At 48.4% G+C, this 19,601-nt stretch overlaps 2 protein-coding genes across 7 annotated transcripts in view; both read left to right on the forward strand.

Annotated features, from left to right (window-relative positions):
* LOC146334097 (dual specificity mitogen-activated protein kinase kinase 2-like) overlaps nucleotides 1-2,423 on the forward strand; it is a 70,481-nt gene extending 68,058 nt beyond the window's left edge. Inside the window, exon 12 of the mRNA XM_084824976.1 lies at nucleotides 2,172-2,423. Coding sequence (XP_084681102.1) covers nucleotides 2,172-2,219 — 48 coding nt within the window. The 3' untranslated portion in view covers nucleotides 2,220-2,423. The remainder of the gene's footprint in view (nucleotides 1-2,171) is intronic.
* Nucleotides 2,424-6,363: 3,940 nt separating this feature from the next.
* LOC146334098 (zinc finger and BTB domain-containing protein 7A-like) overlaps nucleotides 6,364-19,601 on the forward strand; it is a 94,063-nt gene continuing 80,825 nt past the window's right edge. For 3 of the 6 annotated variants that reach the window (XR_014786401.1, XR_014786400.1, XM_084824963.1), the window contains exon 1: nucleotides 6,364-7,314. Coding sequence is in view for 1 of the 6 variants with exons in the window: in XM_084824963.1 (XP_084681089.1) it covers nucleotides 7,126-7,314 (189 nt within the window). In the remaining 5 variants the exon portion in view is untranslated. Of the gene's footprint in view, nucleotides 7,315-7,564; nucleotides 7,759-19,601 lie in introns of those variants that run through there. The other 3 variants (XM_084824962.1, XM_084824967.1, XM_084824966.1) reach the window with 3 other exon arrangements.

Raw genomic sequence — 19,601 nt, forward strand, 5'->3', positions numbered from 1 at the left:
TAGCAGACAAAAAGGCTTAAAAAAGAAAGAAAGCTTATCCCAAATGTGTGTCGTTGAGATTAGTAAGAAGGTCTAAGCAAGCGAGTCTCTGTCGAAGCAATGGCAAACAGCCTAACTTGCAGAGAAAACAAAGAGTTAAAACTGGTGCATGGCACAGAGAATTTGAAACATGATTTGCAGAACAGGCAAGCCAAAAGATAAGTGTGCCTGTTACAAGAGGGAGGCTATAGTAGCCATAAAAAGGGGTGAAGCCCCCGTATGAAGCTTTAACAAAAATATTACCCACTAGAAGTGGACAATTAAAATAAAAAAGGCTTTTCTTAAATTGAAGGAAGCCTTAATATCACCGCCTGCTTTAGCCTTATCAGACCCCAGATCATGAAGTTTTTAGAGCTATGGTGCACATGAGAGCACATAAAAAAGTGCCATTCCTGGAAAAAGGAAAAGGCAATGCTGGCAGCCACCATGGGCAGAAATATAAACAGCAGCTTGAGAGCACAGAAGTGACCAGGGGGGGGGGGGGGCAGAAAAGGAAAGGGCCAACCGGGGCTCAATAAATGTGCGTATTGCCGAGAGAAGAGACATTGGAAGAAAGATTGTCCAGAGCTGAAAGAAAAGAGAAAAGAGGCTCACCCTGAAGGCTGCCAAATGCTGGCAGGGTCCTCCAGTGGGGGGGAGTCTAGCTGAAGGGCCACCACCCTACGAACAAACGCTCGGGAGAATCCCAAAGTAAAAGTAAGGGTTGGTGGCGAGGACTGTAAAGCCCTAGTAGATACTGGAGCCACATTTTCTATGATCCCTGTGAAGCCCACCGGCAAGAGAAAGTGGAAAGCATGTAACTATAAAAGAAATTAAAAGGGAAAAAAAAAACAAACTAAATTGCCCATGTGTAAGCCCCTCCTCACGAAGACTGGAAATAACATACTGGAACATGCCTTTGTAGTTTCATCCGCATACCTGGTTGCCCTCTTGGGGCGGGACTTGTTAACAAAGGTAAAAAGGTAAAGGTGTCCCCAACCAGTCGTGTCCGACTCTAGGGTGCGGTGCTCATCCCCGTTTCTAAGCCGAAGAGCCAGCGCTGTCCGAAGACACTTCCGTGGTCATGTGGCCGGCATGACTGAACACCGAGGTGCACGGAACGCTGTTACCTTTCCCGCTGAAGCGGTACCTATTTATCTACTCGCAATTTCTTGCTTTCGAACTGCTAGGTTGGCAGGAGCTGGGACCGAAGACGGGAGCTCACTCCGTCACGCAGCACTCGGGTCTCGAACTGCTGACCTGCCAACCTTCCAGTCTGCAGTTCAGCGTCTTAACCACTAAGCCACCGCGGCCCAGTATTGTTAACAAAACTGCAAGCTAAAATCTTCTTCCGTGATAATCAGATTGTAGTACAGCTGCCAGCAATGCAGGGCTCAAATTATCGAATGGCCCTTCAAGCAATCGAGATTGTGTCAGAGGCCAAAGGGACTGAGATTTTAGAGAATGTTAATCCATGTGTGTGGGCAGACAGAACCCCTGCCCGAGCAAATGCATGACACCAGTTAAAATCTTCTTTAAAAAGGAAGAGCCCTGTGTGCGTGAGGCAGTATCCTCTGAAGAAAGCCACCTGTGCAGGCTTGAAGCTGCTCATTGAGAAGTTCAAAAATTATGGTTAGTTAATAAAGGGATCATCCCCCTTTAACACCCCGATTTTGAGTGCGCCCGAGGCAGATAGCACCTCCTTCAGGTTAGACCAAGACCTGAGAACAGTGGCTGACTGCCCTTTGTGCCTCAAAAATGATTCAAAGATGTTTGAGCCCCCAGCTCAAATGAGAAGTCGCCCATGCGCTTACTATCCTTTTCAGAGATTTCAAATTGACTTTTCAGAGTTGTCCCAGACTCATGGCTATTGGTACCTGCTAGTAATGATAAAAGCAATTGACCGCACCTTAAAGACAATGCTCACTAGAATTTGTTTAAAGATTAAGTTGAAAGGCCACAGGCCTTGCCAATCACCTTGACTCGAGTACGGTGCACCCCCAAGGGAAGGATTAAATTGACACCTTTTAAACGTTCCATAAGTGCCCACCTCGGATATTACCTATGGCTGATAGCTTAAATGTGAATTTAAAAGTAAAAGTTTTAAGATTCAAGGTTATGTTACTGCCTTGCAGTCTGTTTTGTTTTCACAGGTTTGCGACACCGCACCAATCCTGGCCTTTAGATGCTCCAGTGCATAATCTCAATCCCAGCGATTGGGTGCTAATCCAGTCCTAGAAAGATGAACCACCTACCAAGAAGCAGAAGGGTCTGTTTCAGATCCTACTTACCACTCCCATTGCTATGAAAGTCGCCAAAGAAAAGAAGTGGATTCATCACACTGAATAAAGGCATCACCTGCACCAGAGAGGGTCACACTGGAAGCTGACCCACCTGAAGGTCACCGTTGGAATAATGAACCCCTGAAAGGACTCAAGTAGCTCTACAGAAAGAGGGTGCTCTCGTTTCAAGGGTTCCTGATGAACGGAACAAAACTGAGTTCCAAAAGTTCAAAAAAACTGTGTTTTTGTTGTCAACATTCTAGTAGCTAGAACAAAGGCGTCCCAGGCCTCACTTGCTGTTTAGAGAAAACCGTCAATGCCACAGCGATAATAGTTTGCGCCTTTAAGTGCATAGTCCACCGCGGGACCAAAGAGAGTATAAATTTGAGAAAAGCCTTTTGAGGGGGGAATTGTAGTAAAAATGTAACCTAAAAGCCATTGTATGTGCCTTAAGCAGGCGTAGTATTGTAAGAGCTGCGGATGCCTGGAATGAGCAGACAGTAACCCTAAGAGAAGGTTGCCAAGCAAACCGCTGGCAACCAATCAAAGTGACAGGCTGGCTGAGGAATGCAAGCTAAGTGATAAAACTGTGGCGCGGAGGTTGCCCAGGGTCGACTCTGTTTTGAGCGTGAGCTCCTTTGTCGAACTGTTTGCAAACAATAAAATCAAGTTGGACCCAGCCTGAAGTTGACTCTCCTCTTTGGGGCAAATTGGACTAGCCTCCAGGGGGCGAAACTAGCGTTTTGTGCAACACTCTCATGTGCACCATAGCTCTAAAAACTTCATGATCTGGGGTCTGATAAGGCTAAAGCAGGTGGTGATATTAAGGCTTGCTTCAATTTAAGAAAAGCCTTTTTTATTTTAATTGTCCACTTCTAGTGGGTAATATTTTTGTTAGAGCTTCATACGGGGGCTTTGCCCCTTTTTACGGCTACTATAGCCTCCCTCTTGTAACAGGCACACTTATCTTTTGGCTTGCCTGTTCTGCAGAGCATGTTTCAAACTCTCTGTGCCATGCACCAGTTTTAACTCTTTGTCTTCTCTGCAAGTTAGGCTGTTTGCCATTGCTTCGACAGAGACTCGCTTGCTTAGACCTTCTTACTAATCTCAACGACACACATTTGGGATAAGCTTTCTTTCTTTTTTAAGCCTTTTTGTCTGCTACTTTCTTCTGCCTTCTTTTATACCTTTTTCATATCATTAAAATCTAACACCATGACTGGAAAACATTTGTTTTGTATAGTAGGGCATGGTGGAGCAGATCTACCCATTATACTGCTCCTCTGACTGCATGGTCAGGGCCCATCAAAATCAAGGGAAGGGCGTTCTCATATGTGGAAAGAGTTCCAAGCCACCATTTTTGCATCGGCAACTCCACACTGCATGAGTTTTGGCAGAGTGTCAGGTTTGCCTCTGAGCAAATGGAACGTCAGAACAGTTCAGATTTTGAGAAAGAGCTGGAACACATGGGGCAGGAACTTTCCTAGGCTTCAGAAACACAGCTGGGCTTAGAAGTATCACGGGAGAGTGGGGGACTCTCTCTCTCTCACCTCTTAAGTTAAGAGAATTTGCTGCCCCCCTTTTTAAAGGGAAACTAACTTTCGTAGTTTCTCTTTGAACTTTTTGAAGGCTGTTTCCTTTGTGGTCTATGAATCTCTAGAAATTTGTATCTGTATGCTTCATTAGGGTAAATGAAATCAAAGCCTTGGAAATCATAGAATCATAGAATAGTAGGGTTGGAAGGGGCTTACAAGGCCATCAGGTCCAACCCCTTGCCCAGTGCAGGAATCTAAATCAGAGCATCCCTGACAGATGGCTGTCCAGCCTCGTCTTGAATGCCTCCAGGGTGGGAGAGCCCACTGCCTCCCTAGGGAATTGGTTCCATTGTCGTATTGCTCTAACAGTTAGGACGTTTCTCCTGATGTTCAGCCGGAATCCAGCTTCCTGTCACTTGAGCCCATTATTCCGTGTCCTGCAGTATGGGATGATCGAGAAGAGATCCTGGCCTTCCTCTCTGGGACAACCTTTCAAGTACTTGAAGAGTGCTATCAGATCTCCTCTCAGTCTTCTCTTCTCAAGGCTAAATATACCCAGTTCTTTCAGTCAAATGCAGCTTTTTATCTGAGTGTTGAAATCACAAATCAAACTGTACACTGAGCTGATCACAAACAAACACACACTCTACAACAACGGGAGTTTAAGGCTATGACAAGCCTCACAGTACTTTTTACGGCAAGTCTTTAACTGTCCAAAGTTCCAGTCCATGTGCAGAGTGCCTCTAACAAAGAAGGCTTTGGGCCATAAAGAAGGGATGTTCTTAACAAAAGCTCTGTGTCTCTTCATCAGTTCGAATGGGGAAGGTGTAACCTTACACCTCTTCTAGATTCCTCCACAGGTAAGAACAGAGCAGTGCTGCTCAGCTTTCCAGCTGTGATGCTTTTCTTGTTTTTTTGCAAATCTCACTCTTTTGTCAGGTCCTCACAGACACCTCCAGCCTCTCTGCTTGCTAAGGCTAAACCAGCCGCGGCGAAGGGGGGTTAGGCAAGTCCCCCTTGGCTCTGCTCTGAGCAGGCTGACAGAGAGAAGCTCACACAGACCCTGATATTTTAAGAACTTGCTCTGTCTTTGTTTCTTGATTTTGCCACAGTCTTTAAGTCGTCAAACAAATCTCTTTCTTCAGAAGTTGCAACTTTTTCAACTGCTTTTGCTTCTTCTAACAAACGTGGATACGGTGGCAGACAAACTGTCTCTGGAGGGCCCCCTCCCTCCCTCCCCCAACAACCTCTCCTCCCAACCTAACAGACCGAATCAGACCGGGGGGAGCTCAGGGCACCTTGGGCAGGGTCTCCCAGTCTTCAAGCTCCTTCCGTGGGGCTTGAATCAGGGAGAACAGGGGCCTTGGGCTTCACCTCGGAGCATACCATCATGACTTTACAATTTTGAACTTTATATTCAACCTTTTCTCGCCTTCAGTGGATTTTGGTTGGCACTCATCCAAATGCTGATAATCTCACCTTCCCTGAGGCAAATTTATCTCTTACTACTTGATTCAGACACCACCCGGGGTCTCTTGCCCCTGCGGTCCTTTGGCAGTAACACATTTGCACATTTACACTTCTGTAACTAAGGGGGATTCTTTCCGCACCAATTCAACCAACCTTCAATATAGGCGAATTGATCCCATTGCCCATTATTCACCACATTTTTATATACAGCATTTACAAGATTTACACCAAAGGATCCTATGTCTGGCCAACTAATTCCAAATGCTGGCCATTCCAATTGACAGAGTGTAACCAGCTTGCCTTTCGACATCTTAGTACACGGAGTCTGACAAACCTCAGACGCTTGACTTGGCTAAAGTTCTTTAGCATGCATCCCAAGGGAGTGGCAGAGCCCTCTAAACGGGAGCTACCCGCCCCCATTGTGCCTACCTCTGTTTGAAACCATACACGGAGTCTGACAAACCTCCGACGCTCCGAAGGCAACTCAAACAGAAAGACAGAAGGGAAATCAAGTACTTACTCCGCCCAGCACCCTAGTGCCATCTCTTCAGACCCGTTCAGCCTGGTTGACTCAATCAATGGAGTCCACGCCTTTAACCTCCTGGGTGTCCCGACCCCCGTTCTCTGGAGCCGTGGCAGACCTCAAAGGCGGTCCGGCGCGCCCCACAGGCACCTTCGCCGGTTCTGTCGTTTGACCCCAGGGTGGTCCAAGGGACTCCTGCCGACTCGCCAAATTGTTGCACAAAACGCTAGTTTCGCCCCCTGGAGGCTAGTCCAATTTGCCCCAAAGAGGAGAGTCAACTTCAGGCTGGGTCCAACTCGATTTTACTGTTTGCAAACAGTTCGACAAAGGAGCTCACGCTCAAAGCAGAGTCGACCCCCGGCAACCCCCGCGCCACAGTTTTATCACTTAGCTTGCATTCCTCAGCCAGCGTGTCACTTTGATTGGTTGCCAGCGGTTTGCTTAGCAACCTTATCTTAGGGTTACTGTCTGCTCATTCCAGGCATCCGCAGCTCTTACAATACTATGTGCTGCTTAAGACACATACAATGGCTTTTAGGTTGCATTTTTACTACAGGCAGATCACCCGAGCAAGCCCATATGCATGTGTTTTTGTTGTTAAAGACCTATCTTATAGGGTAGGTTTAAATTGGCTGGATTTGTTTTCCCTGTCTTTTAAAAATTATTATTTTTAAACCCTATGTTCTGTTGCTGTTTCATTGTATTTTTTTATTTCTGTTGGCTGTCTTGAACACCATTTGGTGGAAAGGCAAGAGTCTATAAATTAAAGAAATAATATAAGTGATAGCCGTTTTAATAAAACATAGTTTGTGACACCACAATATACTTAATACAAAACAGTGTTTAAAAAGAAGAATGGATAAATCTCTGTGTGTGCGTACACAAATACACACAAGCAGTTAACACAATATTAAGTTTGAGGAAACTGCAGAACTGAGGGCTGTCTGAATCCCCTTCTGGCGGGCCAGGGTGTTGTGATGCTGTTTTACAACTTTTCATAACTGCAAAGCAAGAAAAAGAAGAAACATTTTGCTTTCTACCCTGCCTAAGCTTGGCTTCTCCAAACAAACCACCTGTTTCCTGTCCCTCTTTTTCTGTCTCCTGAGCATGTGTCTGACTTTCGATTTTATTTGTGTCTGTGTGCGCGTGTGACCTTGCTCTCTCTCCCCCCCCCCCCGGGCTGCAAACCACCACCAGGAACAGCGCTGTGCTGATCTGCGTGTACTGGGTTAGATAACATGGGAGTTGGACTCGATGGTCTTATAGGCCCCTTCCAACCCTATTTTTCTATGATTCTATGACTGCAGCCATGGCTTTGTGGGGAGGGCCGGGCTGTGGGAGCAGCAGCAGGGTCCCTTCTTGCCTGGGTGGGGTTGGGCTGGGCGAAAGAGAGGAGGGGGAGGCTGCCCCGTGCAAGATAAGCCTCCCTCACTCAAGCGCGTGTGCCCTTGGCACAGAGGCGAAAAGGGAGCCAAGGCGAGCGAGGGTGAGACGTGGCAGCAGAAAGCAAGCGAACGGGGCAGGAGGTTGCCTTGAATGCTCTCTGCCCCGCTTCCCTCCACCTCCTCTTCTTTTTTGGTTGCATGCTTGCTCCCCCCTCCTTCTTTTGCAAACAGGGAGCTGCCCAGCCTGTTTGCAGCCCCATGCCAATTTCACCGGGCAGCCCTCTGTCGATTTCACTTGGCCCCAGCAGGGTCCCCCGGCGTGGCGGCTGCACCTTTAAGAGAAGGGAGGGACCTTTTTTTTTTTTAACCCGAGAGGAACCAGGAAGGGAGTTCACGGCATCATACGGGGCTTTGGATCTACTGTTACAGTAGGGGCAGGAACAGCAGAGCGAGAGAGAAAAAAAGGAGGACTAGTAGAGCTGCTCAGGCACTGACTCCAAGCGCCCCTTCCTCCTCCTGGCCCCCGCACCATCAGGACCAACAAAGTAAGGTCACAGGATTAGGGCTGGCTGCTCTTTATTTGGGGTGGGGGGTGCTGACCGCGCGATCTGACCCCCCTTTAAAGAGAGTAAAAAAAAGGGGGGGAGTCCTTTTCTGTCGCTCTCATTGTTTCTTATTTTCCAAACAGTTTCTGTGACTTCCTGATTACTATTAATGCGAGCCTGATGATTTAATCCTAGTTTTATTCATTGTTAGGTATCCCTGGTCAGTAGCCTACTTTGGTAGTTGCATAGATCTATAATATTTACAGGAGTGTGTGTCTAAAAGGAATGCGGTTGGGTGGTCGTGCCGCCTGTGCTGGGGAGAACTTGACGTTGAATTCCTGAGTCTCACTGTGTGTTTGAGGCTGATGCAAGAGAGTGAAGGTGAAAGAGATGGGTGGGGGAGGGAAAAAGGCGGCGGGAGCGTGTGTGTGTGGTGTTCTACATTTGGATCCTTGAAATGCAATCTCAAAAATAAGAATTCTTATTCGGGGTTTTTGCAATTAATGCCCCTTTGCATTTGGCTGGTGCAAGGAAGGGGTTGGAGGTTGCGAGGAAGTGGAGGGGAAATAACTTTGCACCCCCTCCTCTCTTCCTCTTTCCTGCCAAAACCCCTATTTCTGTGCTGCGTGCACACGTTGTACTTAGGCTTGCTTGGGTGGGTGCAGGAAATGTTTTTTTTTTTTTTTAAGGGAGAGAGCTTGCAAGCCCGAGGAGCGGGGGCGTAGAGGTGGTGTTGCTTGGCTTCCTGGGAGCTGTAGTCTTCCCCCGTGCCTCGGCTTGCAAGTGTAATGGAGGCCGGACTACGTCTCCCGAGGTGCCCCGCAACGAGGCCCGCCCTGTCCTTCCGCAGGAGGTGTGTTGATGGGCGGCCGTGCCAGCCAGTGGCGAGTCCGTCTGCGTCTATTCCCCTCTGGTCTCCGCCTTGGCCAATGGCGGACCGGGGTGGAGATGGGGAAGGGAAAGCGGCCAAGGGATCGAGCGGGGCCAGCGCCAGTCTTTCCCCCGGGCGAGAGGCGGGGTCCCCGCACGCGGCAACCAGGAAAGTCCGGGGATGTGAGGCCTAGTGCAAGGCTCGGGCGGGGCTGAACCTGGCTTTACCTTTCCTCCCAGCCTCGCCAGTGGGGGCTCTAAACGGCAGGGAAGGCGAGTTTGAGGCTCCGGGGCCCTTCTCGCCCTCCTGTGTGGAAACTGACTCATTTTCAATTGAGCGGGAGTTGCACCTGAATTTGGAGAGGGGGTTCATATTGAGGGGAGCTATGGGGGGGGGGGCTTGTCTGAGACTGCTTTGTATGTGTGGGGAGGCTTCTGGTATTCGGGGGCCAAATCTTGACTTGGGGGTCAGAAAGTCGTGGGTTGTAAGGTCTGAATTTGGGTGGGTGGGAGAGAAGGATGAGGAGGCAGAACCTGAGATCAAGGGTTGGGGGCGGGGAGTACACAATATTTGAGTGTACTCAGCAGAGTAGTTCAGAGGCTGAGCTGTGAGCCCAGCAGGTCTTGAGTTCGAATTTCTCATTTCTCCCACAAACTTTTGAAGCCTGACTCTGTGCCCTGCCTCTCACCCCCCAAAATAAGTCTCCAAAATCAGGAACACGTTTTGTGAGGCAGTAAGAGAATAGCGTGTTGCATGTCCTGGTATTTTATCGGAAGTATTTTTATTAGAATATGCTGTCCTTTGCAATGTATTTAACTTTTCAAAGTTGCTTTTTGCAGTCAGGGTGCATCCTGCAAATAAATAAAGTTCATAAACAGGGTAACAGGCCCCTTTGAGGTAAGTCTGCTTAACGCTGACAGCTGATAGATTTTTAGGAAAGTTGGCTCTTCCTCCTCCTCCTCTTAAAACTGCAAATGACTTTAAACATAGCCTGGTGGGTTGGTATTGATGGCTAGTAACTCTGGATGACCCATTTGCACATGTCTATATGTAGTAGTAACAAGTAAGAGATCTCGAGTGTTTGTACCTTGTGTTGGGTACCCGGGACAGATTAGGGATTCTGTTGGTGTACCGCCCACCCCGCTGCCCATCAGACTCCCTGCCTGAGCTGACGGAGATGGTCTCGGACTTGGTGTTGAGGACCCCCAGGATGATGGTCCTGGGGGATCTCAACTTCCATGCCGAGGCCGCTGTATCCGGGGCGGCTCAGGACTTCATGGCCGCCATGACAACCATGGGGCTGTCCCAACATGTCATCGGCCCAATGCATATAAAAGGACACACGCTGGATCTGGTTTTCTCGACTGGGCAGGAGGATGGTGATCTGAAAGTGGAGGAATTAACATCTGTCCCTTTGTCATGGTCAGATCACTTCCTGCTGAGGTTTAGACTCCTGGCAGCCTTCCCCCTCTGCAAGGGTGGGGGACCTATTAAAATGGTCTGCCCCCGGAGGCTAATGGATTCCGATGGATTCCAGAGGGCTCTGGGGGATTTTCCTGCTGGTATGGCTGGTGCTCCTGTCGAAGCCCAGGTCGCTCTGTGGAATGCAGAGATGACTCGGGCAGTTGACACGATTGCGCCTAAGCGCCCTCTCCCTCTGCGCAGAGCCCGGCCAGCTCCTTGGTATACACCTGAGCTGAGGGCAATGAAGCAAGAGGGGAGACGGCTAGAATGCAGGTGGAGGAAAACTCGTGCTGAGTCTGACCGAACACAGGTAAGAGCCCACTATCAAGCCTACTCTGTGGCGGTGAGGGTGGCAAAGAGACAGTTCTTTTCCACCAGCATTGCACCTTCTCAGTGTCGTCCAGCGGAGCTTTTCCGAGTGGTTCGCGGCCTGTTACATTCTGGGCCAGGGAGAGAGACGGTGGAACCCTCGGTAGCACACTGTGACAAGTTTGCACGGCACTTTGAGGATAAAGTTGCTCAGATTCGTGGTGAATTGGACACCACCATTAATGCAGTTCCATTGGTAGAGGCGTTCAGAGCACCGTCTGGTCCAGTTTGATTGGATGAGTTTCAGTTATTGAGGCCCGAGGATGCGGACAAGGTGCTTGGCCAAGTCTGGTCAACCACTTGTGTGCTCGACCCTTGCCCTTCATGGCTTATTACACCAAACGAGGAGGGGATGTCTGGCTGGGTCCAGGAGGTTGTAAATTCCTCCCCGAGAGAGGGAGTGGTGCCGGCCGCTTTAAAAGAGGCAGTAATTAGACCACTCCTGGAAAAGCCTGACCTGGACCCGCAGGACGTTAGCAATTATAGGCCAGTGGCCAACACATCCCCTTCTTGGGCAAGGTGCTGGAGCGGGTGGTTGTAGGACAGCTCCAGGCACTGTTGAATGAAACGGATTATCTAGATTCATTTCAATCGGGCTTCAGGCCTGGTTTTGGAACGGAAACTGCATTGGTCGCCCTGTGGGATGACCTCTGCCGGGAGAGGGACAGGGGGAGTGCGACCCTGTTGATTCTCCTGGACCTCTCAGCGGCTTTCGATACCATCGATCATGGTATCCTTCTGGATAGGTTGTCTGGGTTGGGAGTTGGAGGCACTGCACTACAGTGGCTCCGCTCCTACTTGGATGGCTGACTCCAGAAGGTGGTGCTGGGGGATTATTGCTCTGTGCCATGGCAATTGTGCCATGGGGTTCCACAGGGCTCTATTTTATCCCCCATGCTGTTCAACATCTCCATGAAACCGCTGGGGGAGGTTACCCGGAGGTGTGGGCTGCGGTGCTATCAATATGCGGATGACACCTAGCTCTACCCCTCTTTCTCATCAAAACCAGGTGAGGCAGTGGCTGTTCTGAATCAGTGCCTGGGCATGGTAATGGACTGGGTGAGGGCCAATAAACAAACTCAATCCAGACAAGACGGAGGTACTGTTAGTGGGTCGTTCGTCTGCCCGGCTAGGCGATGTTCGACCTGTTCTGGAGGGGGTTGCACTCCCCCTAAAGGATCAGGTTCGTAGTTTGGGGGTGCTCTTGGACCCAGAACTGTCGCTTGAGGCACAGGTGAACTCAGTGGCACGGAGCACTTTTTATCAGCTTAGGCTGGTATACCAACTACGCCCTTATCTGGACAGAGATAGCCTAGCTACAGTTATCCATGCTCTGATAACTTCTCGTCTGGATTAGTGCAATGCGTTATACGTGGGGCTGCCTTTGAAAATGGTCCGGAAACTTCAGCTGGTCCAAAATAGGGAAGCAAGACTGTTCACAGGGTCTGGTCTGCAAGCTCATATTACGCTAGTACTTTTCCCGCTGCACTGGCTGCCAGTCCATTTCCGGTCCTGATTCAAAGTGCTGGTGTTAACATTCAAAGCCCTTAACGGCTTGGGGCCAGGTTACCTGAAGGATCGCCTCCTCCCATGTGTGCCTGCCCAGACCTTAAGATCATCGTCAGCGGCCCTGCTCCGTGAGCCCCTGCCAAAGGAAGTGAGGTGGGTGGCTACTAGGAGAAGGGCTTTTTCTGCTGTGGCACCCCGGCTCTGGAATGAGCTCCCTAGTGAGGTTCGCCTGGCACCTACTTTGTATTTCTTTTGGCGCCAGGTGAAGACCTTTTTATTCTCGCAGGCATTTTAGCATTTTAGCTTCCTAGTCTTTTAGCTTTGCTGTTTTAAATCTGTATTTTAAACTCCTGCACTGCTGCTAGGGTTTATTGTGGTTGTATTGTTATATGGTGGTTTTAATGTTCTATATATTTTAAATAGTTTTATTGTGTGCTGTTTGGTTTTAATTTTTGTGAACCGCCCTGATAGCTTCAGCTATTGGGTGGTATAGAAATGAAATAAATAATAATAATAATAATAATAATAATAGTCTGAATCTTGTCTCTCTCAGTTGATTGTCTTCTCTCAGCCTCTACTTCACCCTCCCCAATACAGAGACTGGGCTACCTTACAGAGCAGTTGTCGGGATTGCTGGGAGAAGGAATGTCTACAAAGCCCTTTGCACGTGCTGTAATGCTGGTATTCTTAGCCTGTGTAGCTGCGCACTGGGAAGGCCCCAGTTCAGAACTTGCTATAAGCTCATTAGGTTGACCTCAAGCAAGCTGTTTTCAGTCTCCCTGTATGCCATATGAATAAGATGATGATAATGCTGGCCTACCTTACAGGACTGTTGGAAGGATGCATGAGAAAATGGGAAGGGCTTTTAACACGCTTAAAGCATTGTATACATGGAATGTCATTGGGGTGGTAGAAGAGGGGGCTGGGTTGGGCAGAGATGTGCCAGGGGTAAAGAGAAGTAGGGAAGGTGGTGAATTGGCTCATAAAGGGGTCACAGGGAACATAGAGAATTGCCTTATATACAGTCGGATCACTGTCCTCTCTAGATCAGTGCTGTTTACTCTAACTGGCAGCAGTTGTCCAGAGTTTCGGAGTTCCCAGGAATTAAACCTGGGACCTTCTGCATGTGAAGGAGGTGGTCTGCCACTGAGCTATGGGCTTCCCCTTAAGAATAAGTAAGATTCCAGTCCTCATGGTTCTGAATAAAAGGCTGATTAAAATAGGAACATAGGAAGCTGCCTTATGACTGGCTCATCTAGCTTAATATTGTCTGTTTTGACTGGCCATGGCTCTCCAGGGGTTCAGGCAGGGGTCTTTCTCACCCCCCACCCTAGCCTGTGACTCCTGGGTTATAATGGGTCCAAGGAAGCAGTTGGTATAAAGGGGAGTGGGGATTAAAGGGCAGACTGGTCCCAAATTATGGGGAGGAAAGCAGGATGGGGTGAAACTAGCTGCTTGTGGGATTTTTTTTAAAGGAACAGAGGCACTAAACCTGGGATAGAGAACGTCTGATATACCAGATGTTGGACTGTAACTTCCATGAGCTCTAGCTGGCACAGGGGAATTGTAGTCGAACAACCTCTGGAAGGCTTCTTTATTTAGTGAATGGAGGAAGCCATTTAAATTGGTTAGTATCTGAGGCTGGGACCACTCTAGACGCTGGCCTGGATGGAAGACATGAATACATAGCCTTGGGTTGGACTATGTTGGGCATGTAAATAGCCACTTGCTGTTTCCTTGTGGTGAGGTAATAATCCTGCCTATGCAGAAGGGAACTGCTCTAAATCAGGAGTAGGTGGTTTTTGCTGTACCAGAAATCCCATATTGTAGTACAGGTTGGTGGATGGACCAGTAACTTATTTCCAGGCCTGGACTAAATGTTCCTTGATTTGCAAGAAGTCCTACGTTTTTGATTTCCCCATGTCAGTTGGCAAACACCTCTTTTTGGGGAATGTGGAGAGCTACTGCCAGTTGAAATGGGAACCAGGGGCTGCGTTACCATTTGGTGGCAGTATAAAAGTGCCCCATAGGGCAGCTCTTCATTGGGTGTAGAGCTGGTGGCATGTCAGCTTTGCAAGAGTGCAGGAGTATGCTGGCAGCCACCTGGATGCCCAGTTAGATGCCCCCTCACCTCCTTGAATCAGTTACATGTGGGGTCTTGAAGGGCAACTACATGCTAAATGGCAATCCCTGTTCTTACCATCAGAGTAGAAACCTGAGCTGCTGGCCAGAATAGGTAGGTCAATTATTTAAACTAGGGGTGCAGAACCTCTTTTAGCTTGAGGGCCAAATTCCATTTTAGAGAAGCTCTTGGGGGCTGCATTCCAGTGGTGGGTGGCTCTGAAGGCAAATGGGGTGAGGCCAACCCCCCCCCAACCCAACCCCCCCCCAACCCAGCTTATTTTAGCTTAAAGCTCTTGACTAACAGGATCTACACCTTAAGGAGAGGCATTGCAGCCTTTTAGAAGGGGTGGGGGGGAAACAGCATAAAAGCCTGGGAAACAGCAAGGGTGGTGGTGCTTGTGGCCTTCCAGATGGGTTTGGGCTCTAACTCCCAGCAGCCCCAGCCAGCATGGTCAGGGATGATGGGAGCTATAGTCCAACAATATCCAGAAGGCCACAGCGAGGGGAGAGGGTGGTGGGAGAAACTGAGCAGAGGAAACGGGGCCTTATATCCTGAAAGGCAGAAGCAGATTTGGGAAGGGGCAGGTGAGTGATGGCGGCGGAGGTGGATCGGGCAGAGATGTGCTTGGTCTTGTCTGCCTCTCAGTGCTCGAGAGGGAGGGGGAGTTGGGTGGGGTCCTGTTTCGTAGGAAGCCCTGAAGAGCTGGAGGTTGGGAAAGAAGGTGCGAGTTGCCCACTTGGTGGATTTAACAGCAACACTGGCAGGGAGAGCGAGGATGGGGAGCATGCAAATTTGTACTGGCTCGGTCTCCCCCTCCCTGCATTTCTTTGGCACAGAGGCTGAGAGTGGGAGGAGGCTGTTGCTTAAAGACTGATTGTTAATACTGCCCCAATCTCCACCCTTCCATTTTCTTCATGTTTGTGTCTCCACCGCCTGTGCTGAACCTGTGGGGCTGAATTGCAGAGTGGTTGCTGAGGCCTGTTGGGGCCCACAGAGCCAGGGCACTCTCTGGAGCCTTTTGAGAATTCTCTCATTGAAAAGAGAGGCTTTTAAATGGACTGCGTTTTTATGTTTTGTTTTTTTGCTTAATGTACTAGACCTCTGGAAGCACGAGATCATGAGAACTGGCATGCTGTTGTCTTCAGTTGACTTCCTCTGCATGAACCTGCCAACTTGAGAATCCCAGCTCATGTGTGTTTGGGGTTTTTTGGGTCGCTAGCCGAAAATGTAGGCAGTGCATTTTCCCACCAGGATCAGGTGATGTCTCTAAAGGTCACTCTGTGTGCTTTCCCTCACCAATTGCTGCATTTGTAGACCCATTAGATGGGCCAGATCTTGTGGTGAGCTTGCAAGGGTCCCAGCTCAGTGGTAGAGCAAGTGCTTAGCATGCAAAAGGTCCCAGGTTCAATCCCTGGCATCTCCAGATAGGAGTTGGGAAGAAGACCCCAGGCTGAAACCCTAGAGAACTAGGTGGACCAACGTTCTGCTAGCTTCCTAGGTTCCTGGAGTGTCTGCCCTATTAGCCAATGCTAAATATACATGCTAAGCCAACTTCAACTCCCATCAGCCCCAGCCACCATGGCCAATGGGCAGGAACCTTGGCAGTTGTAGTCCCAAACATCTGGAGGACACCAGGTTGGGACAGACTGGGCTAAGCCAAGTCCGTGGAGGTAATTTCTGGCTTGGAGTAACTAACTCCCAACTGACACGCGTACTAGGAAAGGGGTTGAATTTTCTGATTTTTGTGGCTGAGGGCATGTGGCAGTTCATACAGAGTCATGGAGGGTAAGGCTATCAGTGGCTGCTTAGTCTTATATATTGCCTCCAGTCTTGGAAGCCATACACCTCTGTATACCAGTTGCTGGGGGACATGAGTGGGAGGGTGCTGTTGCACTCGTGTCCTACTTGTGGGCTTCCCAGAGGCATCTGGTTAGCCACTATGGGAACAGAATGCTGGATAAGGTGTGCCTTTGGTCTGATCCAGCACGTCTCTTCTGATGTTCTTATGGCCCTCTGGTATGGAATCCAAAGTTGCAGGATTCTAGAGAGAGGCATTTGCGGTTTGTTGGATGGTTCCTTGCCCCTGCACTGCGACGTTTGTCACATTTTTCATGCCCATGTGGTCATCTCCTTTTCTCATGCCTCCTTTAGCATTGGTTTAGCATTTCAGAACCAGACATTTTGAGCCACACAAAAACTTGAACGGCCCCAGATGGGCAGCCGACATAATTGCATGTGGTCACTTATATAGCACAGAATGTGGTGCTGAATATCCGTCAGACAATGAACAACTGTTGGCTTACGGTGGAACGCTGGAAACAAGTGAAGGAGAAGGTCTGTAGAAATCTACAGCCATGTGGCAGGAGGAAGTGTTTATTACCCCAATACAAGAGCCTAGGTGGTGTCTTCTGAAAGATTGCAATACTCGGTGGCGGGAGAGAGAGGCGTTGTGGGTGTCGTTTTCATACTGATTGCTCTGGCGATTTTGTAGAGGCTGGCAACATAACCACCAAATCCAAAGAAGGATTAAGGCATTCACAGAGGTTCCATCACCTTGCCCAGAAAGTTGGTGCGTTCAGGTTTTCTCTTGAGGGCAGCCTTTCCCTAACCAGGAGCCCTTCAGTTCGGAGCTCAATAGTCAGGAATGCTGTTGGTTGTAGTCCTAAACATCTGGAAGGCAGCAGGTTGGTGGAAGGCTGCTTCAGGGAGTTGCTAAACCTCAGAATGAAAATGAAAAAGCACAAGCGTTTAGTTGTAAGGGGTTGATGGATTGTAGCCTGCCTCAATTGCTTATTTACTTCCCCCTGAAATATCAGTGGGGTGTGGGGGAGGAGCTTGGCTGTTGTAGGAGGTGCAACGCTGGGCTTAAATGTACCATGATTTTGACCTAGAATGGTGGTTCTTCTGGAGAACAGCTTAAAAATAAAACCAAGGCCATGATGGCCTGTTCTAATAATCTGTTTGGCTGCTATTCAAGCCTGTTCTAGGAAAAGTGGGAGTGAAAAGGCACCACCCAGCTGGTGGGGTGTGTGTGTGCTTTTCTCCCTCTCTCAGCTGAGCATCGCACTAAGGGACGCAGTGGATTTTGCTGTACTGGAGTAGAAGATGCAATTGTGTTGATTACGAGGGCCAGAAAAGGATGCAGACCTTTATTTGTGGCTCTTTTTCCCTCAGAAAAGTGTTGGGTGGGTAAGGACTGTCACCTCCAGCTTGGATGTAAACCCCTTTTGTCTTAATGGAGCTTCTCAAATTAAGAATGTGGCGTGCCCGTATTTTGAGAGGTGTAATAATTTGTCTTGTTAAGGAAACTCCTTAGTAAGGAGTGTCTTACCTGTGTGACCTTCGATCACACTAGCACTCCATTATCTTACCCATTTTTTTAGAAAGAACAGTGCTGACTCGCAGAGGAGTTCACGAATAAAAACCCTCTCGAAAATAGCAGGGGTGAAGATGTTTCAACCAACACACACAAGAAGCGTCTCGTGGCACCTTCAAGGCTAACAGGTTCATTGTGGCATAAGGCATTTGTGGACAGTCTCAGAGTCTGGCATTGCTTCACTTCTGGAAGATGTTACAATAATGGGACCCCAGGTGAAAATTAAACAAGCTTGCAATCCGGGGTTGCTTATCATGAGGGGGTTCCGCACAGCATGTCCCAACCACCTAAATGTATACCTTACATCTCCAGTGTCTAAAACAGATGTGGGCTTCCTCATCATTCTAGTGCCTAAAATCCATTCAGGATTTGCGGTAGAAATGCTATGAGAATATAGCACCCAACAAATGATCTTTTGGGGTTCTGTGAAGCCTTAGGTGCATTCAGTGGCGAATATGGTCATAGAGTTGAGAATGCCTGCGATTGGGTTTCCTGTAGCACCTTAACTTGATTTCAGTACTGATATAATGTGTGAGATAAAAACTAACCCTCTTATAGTATGTTAAGGAAATACCTAAGGCAGGTTAGGTTGAACAGTCAGAAATTTATTAAAGCACATCACGGCTGTGGGGGGGATGGACAAGACTGTGTCTCTCCCAAATAAAAGAAACAGGATGCATTTATTCAGACAAAGTTGGAGAACAAAGAAAATACACTACACATGCTCAGAAACCAGTTAGTATTCAGCAACAGTCTTATTGGTACAGCTGCATTATTACACTTACTACTTATCTTTACGGATGACTTACTTTGGTGGATAGGTATTTCTTGCTTATGAGCAAGTTACAATTACTTTCTCATGGCCACACACACACTCACTCTTGCTCTCTCAAAAATCAATCCCGTCAGGCACCTTTCCTGAACCAAACTACCTACAAGGCCTAGTCAGGCTTACCTTCACAATCCCCCCTTTGAGCCACTCAGGCTCACCATCTATGCTTATATTGTTATCAGTCGTTCAATCTCTTTATCTCCCTCTTTCTCTTCTTTTCACATTTGTCTTTGCATTCCACTGACCATCTGGTGCAGTTCAGCTTTATGTATAGTTTTTGTAAGGAATTTGATACAACATTTAATCAAAGCAATGATCACATTGAACAAAACAATATAAACAATTATGCTTATTACATTGCACATCTTGCTAGGTGGCTGTTTCTGGTAGATCTAGGTAATAGGGTTTAATTGTTTTAGTCTCATTTTGTGGAATTGGGATCATTGGTATGCTTCTGTGAGCATGGACTGGCACATGGCTGCAGATCTAGCAGTTGGATATATTCAAGTCTACTTGAATCTGGTTCCACCACTTTCAGGAAAGTGTTCTTTGCTTTCATGCGACTGAAGATGTCAAGCAGGAGCAGGATGCAGGTGGGCCACATCATGAGAATGTGCCTCTGGTGGAGGCTGAGACAACTCTTTCTTCACTAACAGGCACTGGGCTCGCTGCTAGGCTTATGCTCACCTCGCCAGCAAGGGCTTGGCTCGCTACTGGTCCTTTAGAGGTGGCTATTTTGTAATCCGGAGGAGGCCAAACGGCCGAAAGTCTAAGATCCCACACGATAGCAGGAAAAGGGGCAACAAGCTAGTGCCATGATGGCAACCAGATATGTTCTTCTCTTTCCAGGTCCAAAATGACTCAAAAGGCTGGTGAACTCTGTGTTAGGTCAAATCTAGCATTGTCTGGTTCTGGGGCACATCGTCTTCCGGGGTTCAACACTTCCTTGCAGTGGGATGTGGGGATCCAGATAGGCTGTCTTGGCAGCTCCACGCCAGTGTGGGTGGTCAACAGCACCTGATGGGGTCTTTTCCAGTGAGGCTCAAGGGAAGACTTCCTCTGATGGACTTTGATGTAGACTCAGTCTTTAGGCTGCAGGTTGTGACACTGTATTGTAGGAACATCTGGAAGCACTTTTAAACTTGTGCATGGAAAGCCCAGGTGAAAATTGTGCACTTCATTAATGCATGGCAATAGTTCAACACAGTCTCATCCCTTAAATGCAAGTTAGTAAGATGTTCTTTAATAGGTGCTGAAGACAGGCGTTTCATGGGCACAGTTTGTCAGTGTGAAGTGG

The sequence above is a fragment of the Heloderma suspectum genome, chromosome W, assembly GCF_057233095.1.
Source record: "Heloderma suspectum isolate Gila_16-S chromosome W, 16-S_ref, whole genome shotgun sequence".
NCBI classification, from domain to species: domain Eukaryota; kingdom Metazoa; phylum Chordata; class Lepidosauria; order Squamata; family Helodermatidae; genus Heloderma; species Heloderma suspectum.